Source organism: Gracilinanus agilis, chromosome 1, assembly GCF_016433145.1.
Source record: "Gracilinanus agilis isolate LMUSP501 chromosome 1, AgileGrace, whole genome shotgun sequence".
Classification (NCBI taxonomy): Eukaryota; Metazoa; Chordata; class Mammalia; order Didelphimorphia; family Didelphidae; genus Gracilinanus; species Gracilinanus agilis.
This window is the reverse complement of record NC_058130.1, coordinates 649,060,600-649,077,936: the sequence shown is the minus strand read 5'-3', so window position 1 is coordinate 649,077,936 and position 17,337 is coordinate 649,060,600. Positions and strand designations below refer to the sequence as shown.

Here is a 17,337-nt window from a genome sequence, read left to right as displayed (position 1 = left end):
TCTTTGCCCACTGTACCATACTATATAGGTTCAAGTCCATCCTCTGAAATATATATATATATATATATATGTATATATGTATATGTATATACATATGTATGTATATGGAGCTTTAAGGTTCACAAAACACTTTGCATATATTATCACATTTAATCTTCACAATTATAAGAAATTTTTTCTTTATTATTATAATTATTTTATAGATGAGGAAATATACTAAAGAAATTAAGTGATTTGCCCAGGGTTACATACTTAATAAGGCAGAATTTGAATTCATCTTCTTAGTTCTAAGTGAACTGTTTTGCCTATTACAACTTCACACTATCTCTCCTGTTGTCAAAGGCTCTCTATACAAAGGACCAGAAGCTTTCCTCTGTTTTATGTGGTTTTAATACTTTATTAATGCAGTTAACATAAGCAGACATATTTGGCAGTGCAAATGGCAGATGAATGTGGCATTAGTAAGTCTCACAATGTCATTTGTAGGTTACCACAACACATCTGACAGATATTTGTAAAGTTTGTAAAGTTACAATGTTTACTTCCTTCATTTGCCAGAAACCCAATTTAAAATGCCAGGATAAATGTAAATATGTTCACTCTAAAGAAGTTATTCACTCCATAAATATGACATTTATTAAATTAGACGATTGATAAAGTGGTAAATAATGTGCTTTGAAATTCCAGACATAGTCCAATACAAAAATTTAGATTATTAAAGTATTTAAAGTCACTTTATAAAGTTGACTTGTAATTTTTTTGCTATGCTTTTAATAATCAATTATAGCATCAGAATGACTGATATCATCAGAATTTATTAGCTAGCCAGAGACTTTAAAATAAAGTGTATCAGAGTTTCTTAATCTTAACTGTCAGGGTTTGAAAAAATCAAGTGAATGATAACAGAAACCCCACACATAATAAAATATCTAAGAAGATTGCCAATGTTTTATAAATGTTAAGGAAAAATTATTTTAATTTAATGACAAAGAATACCAGTGGGTAAATATGTAATATGGTCCTTTTTTATAACTAACAACTTTATCAATGAGACATTCCATACAGCTTAATAATTTCAATAATGGTCCTTTCTATGTTGGATGCCTTAAAACTTTAAGTTTTCTGCAAATTCTTTATTTTTCTTCTTCCTTTTCTTGTTGAGAAACTTCAATTCCATTTAAGGAACAAGTTTATGAGATTATCAAGTTATATTTAAAGCTACAGTGAGTCTTTCTGGTCATTTAGTTCAGTCCCCTCATATTTGAGATTAAAAAGATGAAAGTCAAAGATTAGAATTAACTTTGATAAAGTCACTCAGATGGTACATATAAGGACCAAGATTAGAACCTCAGTCTTCAAACTCAAATTTCAAAGCCCTTTTTTTGACCCCATGCTTCAAGTGACTTCTAAAAAACCTGATTACTATAACAGATTATACTGAAAGATTATGTGAAAAGTTCTAGAAAAAAAATTTGATAAGTGGAGAGAGATAGCTTAAAAATGATTATCAACTTTTCTGATTTGCTTTGTAAGACTTATTTACAAACCTTCCTATTCTCATGCCCAAAGTGCTTTGCACTGTGTATGTTTGTGCACATATGCGTGTATTTATTAGAGTAAATCGGATTAAAAAAGGACTTCATAATTTATTTATAAATGTCAGTAGATAATTCTGATCTCATCAACATTCTTTCCCTCAGTGGTTCAAAGTGCAAACTTTTCATGCTTGGGAATAATTCTCCTAGCATAATTCTTGTCCATGACTTTTTAAACAAATAAAACTTTCATAGCAAATCCACTCCCAAAATTCTATTAATATGGCATGGACAACAACTACAATAATAATCATGGCTAGCTTTTAGAGGGAAATTTTCAGGATTGTAAACTGATCCTTGCAACAACTCTGTGATAGAGTTGCTATTTTTAATCTCCATTTTATAAATAAAGAAACTGAATCACAGCAAAGTTGTGACCTATGGTCATACAACTAGCAAGTGTTGAAAGTAGAATTCAAGCTCAGACCATTCTTGTCAATCTGATATTCTTTCCACTTCCCATGCTGCTTCTCAGATGTATAACAATACTCAAGGGATTCATCATGTCCTTAAATTTCCCATTTTGCATTTTAAACCCTACTGTTTTGATTTGATTCTGTTCTATCTTTCTAGACTGGTTTCACTTTATTCTCTCTCATACTATCTGTGTGTTACAGCTAAACTTGCCTATTTGCTATCTCCAACACATAATGTTGTATTTCCCCGCTCCATACCTTTGCCCATCGTCACTCATGCCAACAATGCTCTCCATTTTCAGTTCCCTACCTCTAAGAATCTATATCTTCATTCAAGAACCAATTCAGTAGGATCAATAGGAAAGTCCTATTTCCAATTTATTTCCTCAAACATTAGTACCCTCCCCAGGTTGCCTGGAATTTAATCTGCTTGTATTTTTAAATATATGAATACGAGTTGTTTCAGTCTAATATGATGCAGACTCCAAGTGCTGTTTGTATTTTTTATTTTTTGTCTTTGTATCCCCAGAACTTTATCCTGTACTTGATTTGGTACTCTCCTCATACTAAATACATTATAAATAGTTGTAGCATTCAAAAGAGTCAGAATGGCCCTCCTCTGTTTCATTCACACATCTATTCTTTACCACAAATCATTATCTGCTGCAGCATATTATTGGTTTGCAGAATTTCATATAAATGCCTTAATAAGCTAATGAAAGAGGGAGCTGGGCCCACTGAGGCTCACAGAACTAGGATGTGAAGGTCCTCTGTCCAACCTTACTGGGTTAGAATGTCAGTCACTTGCTATAATATAAAGACTGTCTACAGAGAAAAAATGAAAGGAAACAAGGCACAGAGAAAGTTTTTTCACTCCTTTTTGCCAGCTTGTCAATTTTTGAAGCTGTTTTAAAATCCTCTTAAGCAATTACACTGTGATGATTATTATATTATTTAAAGCACAGTAAGACTTTGATTACCAAATGTATTAAAACATTAAGTTTTTTTATATGTATAAAGTCCTTTTGGATACTAATTGTCCTGTTAATATCATATTTCTTTCTTTGCAGTTTTACTTAAGAGTGCAAAAAGAGAGGAGGACAAACCATTTAGAGACTGTGCAGATGTGTATCAAGCTGGTTTTAATAAAAGTGGAATCTACAGTATTTATATTAATAACGTGCCAGAGCCCAAAAAGGTAAAAGCTGAAGTGTTTGTTTACAAGTTGTGAACTAGAACTCTGAAATGAGGAAAGGAGGTTGTGATTAATCTGTGAACACGCTAAGCTGAAAGTGTATCAGGGAGCTGGGTTGTCCCCAGAGAGCCTATGTTCCTTCCTGAGTCATTGAGGGGCAAGCAGAGCCCTTCCCTCAGGGAAGCTTCAGAATTTCCTGCTTGCTCTGTGCTCACTCCTAGGGTGAACAAGAAGTAGGAAACTAGCCCCTAGCATTCCTGGGCAAGATTATGAAGAGCTGCATCCAGGAGTGACTTTAGAGGATGGAGGCAAGGAAGTTAGGGATTGTATATTTTTAGGAGAACAGAACCATTCCACATCATGTCCCATTAGAGTCAGGGCATCATTTTGGCAGAACAACTGCTTCTGGGGCGTTGGGTGGGGTGGGTGGGAAAAAAAGAGGCATTCTTGTCTCTAAATAATCTGACAACTTCCTCTGCATATTTTTCTAAAACTGGGTCAGAGAATTAGATTCACAGGGAATCAGAGAATCCCTCTGAGAGCTGAAGAGGGATCTTAGGAATCACTGAGTCCAGCCTTCTAGTTTTACAGATCAGCACAAAGACATCCAGGGTTTAAATGACCTACTCAAGATCATTCAATGAAAGGGTGAAAAAAGTCAGATTAGAACCCAGGTATCCTGACTCAGTATAGTTCCCCCCCCCTTACTATATCTGTCATAGATTCAATTTTATAGCAGAAATGGTTCTAGTGGGAAAACATGACTTATTCAAAGCTAATGTACTGTTCCATTCTTTTCTGAACTTTTTTTTTAAGGTGACGGTAGGGAAAGAGGATTATATGATCTTGTTCAGTTACCTTCATAGATTTTTTTTGCCTTCACTCTGTCTTCTGGCTATTTCCCTTCCACTCATTTTCCAGGATCAATTCTTGATAGGCTCTCTCTCCTTCTGTCTGTCCCCTATTCCCATCTAGATTCTTTATCCTCATTTAAACTTACTTCTCCTGTTTTTCAGGTTAAAGGACAATAGCTTTAAAACTAGAAAGGAAGTTAGAGTCCATCCAGTCTGGTCGATTCATTTTGAAGACTAGAAAGAACACTCAAAGCCCATAAGTCATTTGCCCATTGATCGCAGATATATTAAATGGCCATCAAAATCTAAACCTAGATCCTCTAATTCCAAATGCATCACTCTTTCCTTAGAATCCCACTGCCTTCAAGGACCCTATTCAGTATTTTGACTATAAATACATCCATCCTTTAAAGCATCTGTAATTTCATCTTAGTCCTTTTTGCTTTCCAGTATAGATGGAATTCTCCATTCCCTTTCTACTACCTTCCCATTCCCAATATAAATTCTAGTTCTTTCCTTGATAGCCTTGAGATGTTTTGGCCAAAAATTAAATACATACACACGCACACACACACACACACACACACACACACACACACACACACACACACACACAAAACAAAGCACTATAATTAGGTGACCAGTTTTCTGGCGATGAGCCTTTTGAATTGAATTAGGTAGATTCTTAGAGAATCTATCCAATTTTGTCTCTGTCAATAGCTGAAGCTTTTCCAATTTGGCTGTATTGGTATTTCCCAGAGTAAGCAAATAGTCTTTTTTTCTGTTCTCTCCTAAGACATCTTGTCTTTTAGAAAGGAGATGTAGAAAAAGGATATGAATTCAAGATTTAGATTAAAGACTATTGGCAAGGCAATGTCTTAAAGGAGATAATTAATGCTTTAATCCAAAGGAGGAATAGGGAGAAAAGTTTAACCATTCCAAAGTCACTCAAGTCTTATCCTAGTACTTCACCAGGACTCCAAGGTAACTGGATTCTTTATGGTAAAGCCAGGGGAATGCAAGCTATGGCAATTCTTGATCTCCATGTCCATGCTAGGATATTACATATTAAAAATTATTTCATTGGAGCAGCTGAATGACAGTGGATTGAGAGCCAAGCCTAGAGATGGGATGTCCTAGGTTCAAATCTGGCCTCAGGCACTTCCTAAGTCTGTGATCCTGGTAAAGTCATTTAACCCCCATTACATAGCTTTTACCTCTTTTTGGTCTTGGAACCAGTACCAAGTATTGATTCTAAGATGGAAGGAAGGTAAGGATCTTTTTAAATATATTTCATATTCTTACTTTGGAGGGGACAAAATCATGCCTATTATAAATAGGATCTTGGTTAAAGACTCTTGACATGATTTTGTGCAGCAATCAAAAGTACACACAAAGCTTTACATGAATTCAACTATCTACCCTCACCTCAATTTGATAATCTAAATCTGCTTCAGTCAGATTGAAATAATAAATTGGTAAATTGGTACCATGTATAAAAGACTGGGTGGAGGGCAGAAAAGATGAGCCAAGAATGAATAAATGTTGTAATCAGTATTGGAGTTCCAAGAATAACATGATTTAGCTTATTATTATTTTTGATTTACATTGTTGAGAAATATCTTTAAAGTTCAAAATATTAAAAGAAAAAAGAAAAGCATTGTTCTAAAATACTGATGAAAACTATGATAATTTTCTGGGTACATTTCACATCTCAAGCAATTGGAACTGAACGCATTGGACATTTTAGAGTTTTTTCACATTTAAGTTATTCACTTGTGACTATTTTATGCGCTATGTTCTTTTCTAAGCATTATTGCAGGAAGCATTAATTTTCCTTTCATTTCATAAATTGTCTTGCAGCCATCTATAAAAAGTGAAATTGTCCCCCAAAACTACCTATTTAAAAATATTTTAGAACTAACAATTCCTCTAATTCTCAGAAGAGGGACATAATAGATATGTTAAATCTTTTCATTCTGAAGCTATGGAAAAACAATTAGCATCCTTGAGTATCATTATTCCATCTCCTACAGAAAAGCATAAAAGCATAAAAATGATGTGAATCAAATTTCATTTTTATTGTTTGAGTTTCAACCCCCATATTATGTTAAAAGGTGTTTAATGGTTGAAAGCTTTGACCTTGCCTGGGAAATGAGCCAGTTCAATCTTTTCCTGGATAGAGTTAAGTCAGAATCAGATTTTCAATAAACTCAACAGCATACCTAATGTAACAGGTTCCCCATCTACTATTAGAGATCATGCCAGAGAGTGCAAACCGCACAATGTTGGCAAATGAACCTTTCAAGTCTTCTCATGTCTCAAATCCTCCTGCCAACAAAACCCACCATTTTCTCCTCTGAACTTTTCCTCATCGGTTAACCAAAGATTCATTTGTTTCTTTCCTCCCTAGAAACAGCAACATGCTTTTGTTATAGTCAAATATCAAATACATATTGTTTTTGTTTTTGTTTTTTAGGAAAGAAAATTGGGACACCTAAAGTTTCTTGGAATTAGCATTCCAGTCCTAACTCTAGAAGTCATCATAAAGCTAGAGTAGCAACATGTTAAATTTCACAGAAACAGGAAAAAATAAAAAGATTGTAACTTGAGAAAAAGAGTGACCGTCTAGTCTGGTTCTTCCATATTACAGATTATTAAATCAAGCCTGGGAAATTTAGTAAACTGATCAAAGTTATACAGAGAGAAAAATAATTAGAGAGCCAGAATTTAAACTCAAGCTCTCCAACTCCAAACTCCAAACTCATTTAAGTGCCTGGCACATAACAGAGAATTAGGACATATTTGTTGTCTCAATCTTCAATGTTATATACTTTTTAAAAGAGTAATTTGTTATTTCCTTAAGTAGTTAAATCAATGATTAAAGTCATTTCACAGACTAACTGTAGACTCTCCATGGTCTTTTAAAATATTTTAAATGGCATCATAGATTTAGAGCTAGAAAGGAATTTAAGGGGCATTCTGTCCAACACCTTCAATTTACAGGTGAAGAAACTGAAGGCTAGAGAAGTCATATAACTTGCCCAATGTCACAAAGAGAGTGTATCAAAGATAGGATTTGAAGCCAAGATCTTTGACTCCAAATACAGAACTTTTTTCACAAAGCTACACTTCCTAAAAATATTTATTTAGACATCTGCATAGCTCATGATAAACATACTTTGTAGACAAATATTGCCCATAAAATACAAATTTAGTGCAACATCAAAAACCAAGCAAATCTGAAACCAAAGCCCAAATAAGAGTCTCCACCATGATACTTCTTTTGCCAAACTGATTGTTTTCCTTTTTGTTTTTTTAGCTAAACTGCTTGTGTACCTCTAACTTTGTTAAAATCTGATCCTATCTCTTCTTTGGAATTAGAAATCTCTATGACTTTACTTAGAAAATTTCTCTAGGTTTCAAGTAGCTACAAAAGCAGCAGCATTGATAGTGTATGGCTTCAAGCTATTTTGACACTAAGGGGCTTGGAAAGGTCTGGGTTTCTGACCTTATTGCAAATCTACTTAAAACTGTTAATTTTGCCTAGACACTAAATCTATAAATATGTGACTACCCTAAGATCCTAGCTAGCACCTTCATCTGGAATGGCCCATGATGAATTCCACTAAGGTCCAGAGGAAATATTTTATTTGCCAAGATTTTGATCTTAGTCTCATATCTTGAAGCTACATTCTTCTTCCTTCTTCCTAGTCTGATCAAAAGCATTAGAGGAAAAAAAACATAAAATCCCCAATCTAAACTCTAAGACAAGTATTTCTTTAGAAATTAAATATTTTAGCCCACCAGCATCATAGGACCTTTCTCTAGAGAAGCGTTATTAGAATCATAGATAATACTAGAGCTGTGTGGGATCACAGAAGCCACTCAATGTTAAAGTTTTCATTTTATGGTGAGAGACAGACACATAGCGACAAAGATATATAGGTATGCAGAGAAAGAGAGAAACAATGAGAGACAGGTAGACAGAAGCTGCTCAAATATATGTGACTAATAGCTAGGAATAGAATTTATTTTTCATAATAATCTGAATCGAGCTGAGAACCTAAGAGACTGGGTGCTCAAATTTCTAAAAAATTTTAAAGCACTTATATGAATGAATTAATATGTTACATAGTATTTCTTAATTTAGAAATGCATAAAGGGTGTGGTTGTTTAGTCTTTCAGTGGTGTCTGACACTTCATGACCTCTTAAAGAGTTTTGTCAAAGATGCTGGAGTATTTAACAAATTTTTTCCAGCTCACTTTACAGATGAGGAAACTGAGGCAATCAGGACTAAGTGATTTGCCCAGGGTCATATAGCTAGTAAGTATCTGAGACTGCATTTGAACTCAGGAATATGAATCTTCTTGACTGCAGGTCTGATACTCTTATCTACTGCCCTCACAAAGGATGTACATATCACTTAAATTTTAGGTGCATTTAAAAATTAATTTAAGCCACATAGGGTCTGCAAGTAATTTAAATTAACTTAAAAACCTAACAGCAACAAAAACCCAATTTTTTTTGTGCAGCCAAAGACAGGCTGACTAATGTCCTTAACTTTATTAATTCAAGGCTAGAAGAGCTCTGGAAGCTAGTTGTGGTTCAAGCTTTAGCAATATGAATTTTTAAAATTTTTCTTCTGAGTTATTCCATGATCCATTGGAGTGTGAGCTCCTTGAAGGCAGAGACTGTGTTTCTGCCCTTTTTATATCTCTAGCACTTAACATAGTGCCTGACATATAGTAAATGCTTCATAAATGCTTGTTAACTGAAGTTATCCCTATATATCATACATAGCAGCTATTAGAAGGCAGAAGAGGCCATAAAAAACTGGAAACTATTGAGTGGTGAGAAAGTTGGGTTCCCACAAGATCATCTAATACTTGAAAAAAAAGTAATTTTTATTTGGCAGAAGAGTATCCACAAAATATGTTAACATGAAGCAGAATAATTTGTAATACAATGAAAAGAAGAATAGGCTGGGAATTGGACACAGGTTCTGCTTTTGGCTATTCATTAGTTGTCATACTTTTTTAGGCAAGTTAATTAATTTTCTGAAAATCACTGGTCTTATTCTACTTTGCTTTTTATTAGCTGTGTGACCAACCTTGGGCAACTGAAGTCTAGGGACCTCAATTTCCTTATTTGTAAAGTATGTGTTTTGGAATTGATACCCCTACCATAAAGGACTGAACTTGGAATTGACCCTAAAATATGGAAAATGAAGGAGTTGAACTAGATTTTCTTCTAGATATATAATCCTATAATCCTATGGACTCCTTTTACCTAAACTAGAACTCCTTAGAGTTTTTGTATTTAACATTTTATAAGCAACTACAAATGTTGCCAAAAGAAGCTTTGCTCTTTTATTTTTTAATTATTTTTTGAAAAAAAAGAACATTTAGTAAAATGAGGCATTTAGAATAGATGACTTTTCATGTCCCTTCTCTTTCCAGCTTTTAAATTCTATGATTCTTTCAGTTTAAGAGAACATAGCCACCAGTTACTAAAGAATAACATCACAATGCAATTTATTCCACCCTGTATAAACAAGAATCACTTATAGAGTTAACTCTTTCCCTCAGGAAATAAGTAGGTACCTTGCCTCACCACTTATAAATCATGTTTTGACAAAATGTGTAGAAGTCCCCATGATAGAAGATTGGGAAAGAATGGAAAACCTAACCTTGCACTGGAATAAAAAGAAAACCCACAGTAAAATATGGAAGGGAAAAGAGTGTCAGGTATAACCTAAGAGTATAATCAAGTTTCTTTTGTCTACACCAGTGATTCCCAAAGTGGTAGCCACTGCCCCCTGGTGGGTGCTGCAGTGATCCAGGGAAGTGGTGATGGCCACAGGTGCATTTATCTTTCCTATTAATTGCTATTAAAATTTTTAAAAAAATAATTTCCAGGGGGCTAAGTAATATTTTTTTCTGGAAAGGGGGCAGTAGGCCAAAAAAGTTTGGGAACCACTGATCTAGACTGATCTTGCTGCCTCTACTAACTACCATCTAATTTCCTTTCTCTCCTTTAACTGAATGATTTCCACTTTTCTTATCTTTTGTAGGAAACTCTTCCTAGTACTCCTTAATCTTGGTGCCTTTCCTCTGAGATTATCTCCAATTTATCCTATATGTAGCTTGTTTGCATGTAATTATTTGCTGATTGAATTCCTCATAGACTGAACTTCTTCAGAGAAGGAACTGTTATTTAGGGAGAAGTTCATTTATTTTTGCCTTTCTTTCTATACATAGCACTTAGTACAGTTCCTTGAACATAGTAGGCACTTAATAAATGTTATTTGGTTGACACCTAAGCCTCCCTTTCACCTATGGCTTTTCTTGACTGCTCTTCTGAAACTTTTATCTCCAAGATCAACAATCCCATCCACCATTTCTATTGGAACCAATTAAGAGATTCATCCCTAAAGTATAGCAGTTGGACTTCTCTCTTGATTTATTTATGGGTCTTCAAACCATCAACCTTTCCTTCTTTTGACCTCTCTGATTCTACACTATCCTAGTTTTCCTGCTATCTATTGCTTTTCTTCTGATGAGAGATTGTCTTCCTTCCATTAAAGGTCTTTAGACAAAATCTAAGTCATCATTTCTAAGGCAAATACTAGGTGGGATGCTTTGTATGTGTGTTGTGTATGTTGTGTCACATCCTCAAGCCTTTTTGATTTGACCTGCCAACTCTGAAAATCAACTCTTTACAGGTAACTGCCTAGCCTGGTGACATATCTTTAATACTCTACTGGACATTTCCATTTGAATGTCCTCTCTTCACTTAAAAGTTAATATGTCCAAGTGAAATTTGATCATGTCTTTTGTCATGATTATTTTCCTGTTTCTATTGATTCTCCCAGTTACTTAAGCTTAAAATCAAGAGACAATTTCTAACCCTACTTTACCTTAACCTCTGTAACTAGTCAGCATCCATTTCTATTGGTTTCTGCCTTTTAAATCTCTTATATTTGTCCCTTTCTTTACATTTCCATTACTGCTATCCTCATCTTGGTTCTCATGATGTCTTGCCTAGATTAATACAACTTCCTCATCAGCCTTGTGGACCTAAATCTCTCCTAACTCCCTTCAATCTTGTACCATACATCCAGATTAATCTTATAAAATGTTATTTTAATTTTAATCATATTATTATCTGCTCAAAAACTTAATGCAACTCCTAATTTCATACAGGATACAGTACAAACTCTTTGTCCTGGGATTCCTAGGCTTTCCTTTAAAGACTCCTTGGAATAACTCCCACATTATCTCCAACTATTCCCCTTCATGAGCCCTTTGTTTTACCTGAGTAATCACACTGTCCCCTGCTCCCCTCCCCAAACACTGCTCATTCTTTCCTATGCACATTTTCTTAAGATGTGTCACACTTCCACAAAATAAATCCTATCCACCCATCCCCCAAATCTGGGAGCTGTGGTGAATTACAAATTCAGTATGAGTCAACACATTACTATGGCAACCAAAAAGCTAATAAGATTCCATATTGAAAAGGGGAAAAAAAGAGGCAAAGGCATAGTGACCAGTAAAATAAAATGAAGAATGGTATATTTCATTCTGCAGTCTGTGGCTTCTATGCACTGTCTGTTCCTTCTATGGTGCTCAATATTATTTAAAAATTATTTTAAATTTTATATTTATTTAATTAAATTAATTAATAATTAAAACATTATTATTTTATAATATTTGTTGTTATTATAACAGTATATATAATATAAATATTATAAAACTATCTATAATACATCCTTTTAATTAATAAATCAGTATTCTTATTAATAAATAATAAACAATTAAAATACTTAATAAATTGAATACATTAAAATAATTTAAATTTTAAATTATATTAAAACATTTAAAAGGCTACCAGATTTGGAACCAATTTTTGATACTCAGATTTCCCCCTTCATATTTTGTAAAGAGACAACAAAGCATAGATACAAGTTGCTATTTCACTTAACACATTAATGTCTTTAATGTTTTTCATGCCCATTACATTTGCTTCTAAATTTCTANTGTATATATATATATATAACCAGAACCATGAAGTTCAACTAGATATATATTGGATAATGAGCAAAACTATGGCTAAAAAGACAAACAAGAACATAAGGTTCTGCCCACGTTGTGCCACTACTTTACTCTTTGATATTTGGTAGGTCAAACCTTCTTTCTGACCCTCAAGAGACTGTGGATTTAGAGCTAAAAGGGACCTTCGAAGCCATCTAGTCCTACCTCCTCATTTTACCAGTGAGGAACTGTAGAGACTTCTCTTTGGTTGTACAGTCAGCCAGTAAATAACAGAGGTGAGAGTTGACTCTAGTTCTTTCTGGTCTTAAATTTAGTCCCTCTTCCCTTTGCTGTACATTTTCTCTCTCTTTTCTTTTTTTTCACCTATAGAATAAAAGGCTTAGACAAGAGGATGTACAAAGAACCTCCAGGTTCTAAAATTCTGTGGGTCTCCAAACCAGTAGTCCTTTTCACAGTAAATATATTGTCAGTTCTGTGTTTTGGAGGAGGACTGGGACTACTGCTTGAGGGCACTGCTCCTCTTGTGGTCCTCACTCATTGCCCTAGGGGACAGTTTGAGGTTTTTCCCTGAATTGAAACTTTACATGCTGTGAGTCCACACAGACTACTACTCTTGCTTCACACCCACACCTTTAGCCAGCCGCAGAAATGTTCCAGTAATTCGCTGATTCAGCGACGCAAGGGAATTATCATCCCCATAGATGGTCTTGAATTATCAAGCGGCTCTATGCAGGCTACTCTGAAAGCAGAGATTGCTCTCCGAAGACCATTATGTGCTACATATGTTTTCCTCCTCTCTAGGACCCAAGGGGAAAATACATCAACTTATGAATAAATACTGTGGCCTTTAGAACAATTGAAGCACACACAAGTGTGTGGAAGGTTAGAATAGCTTTTCCACATTGGAAAGAAAGTATGACCCTGTCAGACGGACCGTCGCAGGTCATATTCCTTCCTCCCCTGGTTGGGAATAAAAGTCACCCAATCTGCCAAATTTGGTTTCTAATGGTGTTTAATGGAGCAGAACAACTATTATATTTTGACTTAGGCACGTGTGTGATTTCAAAACTTAAATAGAGGAGAAGATTTTTCTTTGTGCCTGTATATAAAAATATACACAAAAACTTATATGTACATATACACATATGCACTTGCATGCATACAAATTATAGATTAAGATGAGTAAAATGCTGTAGTACAAAGAATAATGAATTTTTAATCAGAAGCACTGAGTTCTAATCCTCTTCTGTGTGACCTGGGATAATTTGCTTAATATCTATAGGACTGTAAAACGAGTTGGAATAGTTGACCTCTACGGTTCCTTTCATCTCCTAAATGCAATGATCTTAAGTTCATTTTTTTTATGTCTCATACTGTCATGTTTATTTATATGGCTTTCAAGCCTACTACTTTCTTTTCAATAATTTTGGCATTATTTTGATCAGTCTTGATGATAAATGTTCTATTAAATCACTCAGAATTCCATAATTTAGAACTGTGAAAATTGCCCTGAAATGATTGCATCTAGCATATTCATGTTACAAATGAGAAAACTGAAGCTCAAGGAAATTTATTGACTTGCCAAACATCAGACAGGAAATAAGTAGCAAATCTGGCATTTCAGCCTTGAGACCCAATCTAGTTGACTAGCACAATTAAAAAATTTCCATTTCATGTTTCTTGCATCTTCTATGGATTCCAATATGACAGTGTCATTATTTCCCCATTGTTTTTTGTAGGTATTTTGCAATATGGAGCTTACAGGAGGAGGTTGGACAGTAATACAACATCGTGAAGATGGGAGTCTGGATTTTCAAAGAGGATGGAAAGAATATAAAATGGTAAGAAAGATGTACTTATAATTTGGGAGGTTTTATTATCAAGTTATTTTTGTCATGTTCTTCTACCCCCAAACAAACTAAATAAAAAACAACCTCTTATATATTAAATGATCTTTGAAATAACTTCCTAAAAGAAAGAATATTTTGTCTATGAGTGACATTTCCCTTGCACACAAGGCACAAGCTAATTTTAGGCAATGGGTTGCATATGTGCATAATATGAAAGAATGTTTGAGTAAGATAATATATTGAGCCAGTTAGTAGAATGTTGACTGCGTTTAGTCTTCCAGTCATCATAGCATGAACGTCTTTTAATTATCAAAAACAGTGGGGTCAGTTCTCTACTTCACACCAAATACTCTCTGGAAACTATTTCCTTTTTTCTAAAAATTCATTTTCCTGCCTCCCTAAAAAGGAAAGTGTGATTTACAAAAGTACTTTGTTTTGTATATACAGTTCAATTCATTTCATCCTGTACAAATTGTATCTCACTAGTATGTAGGTTCCTTGAAAATAGGACCTATTTTATTTTTTCTCTGAATGTCTAGAATCTTGCATAGTGCCTTTAATTGTGCTTAATAAATGAATGCTGAGCTGTTAGGTTGAAATTTTGCCCCTTCTTGCCCAAAGGACACTTTTGGCAATGGATCGTGCTTGGGTGGGGAATTTTAACCCATTTTTCATCCTTGGCAGTGTACATCGATTTTAGTTTCTTTCATCAATGCATATATATATATATATATATATATATATATATATACATGATAACGTTAATGACTTACCATCAGTTAGCAGAATATTTATGCTTTCTAAACCATTGTTGTCCCACCAGAAACTTTTTGGATTATGTGTGTCCTCAGACTTAGATCTATTACTAACTTCATGCAGGTGTAAATGGGCTCTCCAGATATCTGACATACTTAACATATCTAAGGTTCTATTCATTGCCTTAATTTCTTTCTATTTTACTTTTTCTTGCCTGTTTCTCTGTACATTGAGAAAAATTTTACCCTTGTAATTGTGTACATTGTTCTCTCTTTATCCCATGCTTGATAAAAGTAGGGTTTTAGTACTACCAGACTTCCACCTCTTCCTCTCTTTACCCATGGTGGTTCCTCCACTAATTTCTCCTGCATATAAGATAGCCATTCCACAGAACCTCCTCCTCATTTATTCCCCTACCATTTCAGCTCATTCCATTCCATTTGCTCCAATTTCAATTCTTCCATCCTTACACATCCATTCAAAATACTCAGGCAATGTTGCCGTTCCCAGGTGCCTAAGAGGACATTTTCCTATTTAGAAATTAAACAATTTGATCTTTTGGGTTGCTTATGATTAGTCTTTCATTATCTTTTTATATTTCTTAAAGAAATTTTCTGCAAGTTCTCAGTTTTCCCCAGGAATAATCAAAATTCCATTAGTTAATTGAATATCCATTTTTTTTGGCTTTTATAAAAATGCTCATCTTTGCTGGATATGTTATCTTTGTTGTAAGCCCAGTCGTTTTGCTATAGGAAATGCTATGTTCCACATCCTGCTCTTTTATGGTCATGGCTGTTAAATCATTTGTTATTCTGACTGTAGCTCTACAGTATTTAATTTTTTTTCTTGTTGCTTATAGCATTTTCTCCTGTGCAATTTCATCATTGAGTCTTTTTGAGTTGGTGATCAATGGATTATTTTAATTTATATTTTGTCCTCTGATTCTAGAATTTCTGGGTAGTTTTCCTTGATAATTTCTTGGAATATGTATGGAGGCTAAACTCTTCTTGATCATAACTTTCTGGGAGTCAAACTGTTCTTACACTGTCAATCATTGATCTTTTTTCTAGGTCAGTTGTTTTTGTGAAAAGATGTTTCATATCATATTATTTCATTCTTTGGATTCTACTTTATTAGTTCTTGTTGTCTTAGGAAGTTTTTAGCTTCTCCTTGTCCAATTCTAGTTTTTAATACATTATTTTCTTCTCTAAGTTTCTGAATCTCTTTTTCCATTTGGGTAATCTTTCATTCATAATTTTCTTATTTTTCTTTCATTACTCTAATTTTTTTTTCTACTTTTTCTTCAACCCCTCTCACTTAGTTTTTGAGATCTTTTAAAAACTCTTCCGAATGGTCTCATCTCTTAACTGTCAGGTCAATAGATTTAATGGATGCCTTTTTATTGGACTTACAGTACTCCTATTGTGCCAGTGTATATTACCTAAGGTGTCAGGATTTTTGTTTTTACCTGGGTCTTATTGAATTATTTCAGTTTTTATAGTCCAGAGTTTAATGTAATCATGGTCTCTCTACTGAAGCCCCAGTCTCTGTTTATCCTTAGGTGTTCTGACCACAGCCTGTGGACAGTTCTGCCACTGCTCCTGCAAGCAGCCAATCTGCCTTAACCTCTGGGAGCAACCAAGGACTCTAATCTCTTGACAGTGACCATAGCTGACAGGGCCTCAGGCTCTCAGCAACACACTCACTAGTGAGAACTCCTTCCTCATTCCTCCTCACATACTGCTGTAGCTAGACAGATCAGGTGTCAGGCCAGGTTCCTTCACTACTAGTGAAGCTTGAGCTCCTGCCATCTCCATGGTGTCCACTTCTTCAATCTTCAGCTGTGCACCATTGAGGGTCTCTGGAGGGAGGCTGCAGCAAATATAAATATTCCCCCCACCCTACCTACCAATTCCACTGGTATACCTGGGGATGTATGCTCTGGGGCTCAGCAAACAAGGCGAGCTTGTGAATCCTACCCCCAGAGCCAAAGAGATTGGAAATGAGACCAGAGGAATCATAAATCTTCCTTCCTAATTTTCTGTTCAGCTTAATTCCAGGCTCTTGGCTGGTTTTGCCACTTTTAGCTTTGATTCTATAAAATTATTTTTAGTTGTTTGCAGGGTGCATAAAGAGGGCAAGAAAGCTTCATGGTCCATTTTACCATCTTCCCATAATGTATCTGCCATCCTTCATTTTTCAAAGAGGAACAATGACATCATAGATGATGCCTTTGACTTGTATGTAAACTGGATTTAAGTGAAGCAGAGTTAAGCAAAGTCATGAGCCTCATTTTTTTTCTAGATGTTTACTTTTCTAATTTTTTAATTCTGAGTGAGAAATAAGACTGGAGAGGTCTGTTATCCTATGTTTTTGGAGGGTCTTTGATATCAGTACCAAAATAAAAGTTTACACTTTTTGTGGGGAAGTAGAACAACGGGAACTGATGTGATCAGTATTAAGAAGATTATTCTTGCTGCATCTCCAATAAGGAAAATTCCTTTCAAATTAATAACAGAACAAACTTTGTTAAGTCACAATGGACACTAGGTTTAGCTGAGACAATAGTAAAGACATGGCTTAGTACTTGAAATCGTTCAGATTTCATTT

At 34.7% G+C, this 17,337-nt stretch overlaps 1 protein-coding gene across 1 annotated transcript in view; it reads left to right on the top strand.

Annotated features, from left to right (window-relative positions):
* Positions 1–17,337, top strand: part of ANGPT1 (angiopoietin 1) — a 298,991-nt gene that overhangs the window by 208,225 nt on the left and 73,429 nt on the right. Inside the window, exons 5-6 of the mRNA XM_044684061.1 lie at positions 3,082–3,209; positions 13,861–13,962. Of these exons, the coding sequence (XP_044539996.1) occupies positions 3,082–3,209; positions 13,861–13,962 (230 nt within the window). The remainder of the gene's footprint in view (positions 1–3,081; positions 3,210–13,860; positions 13,963–17,337) is intronic.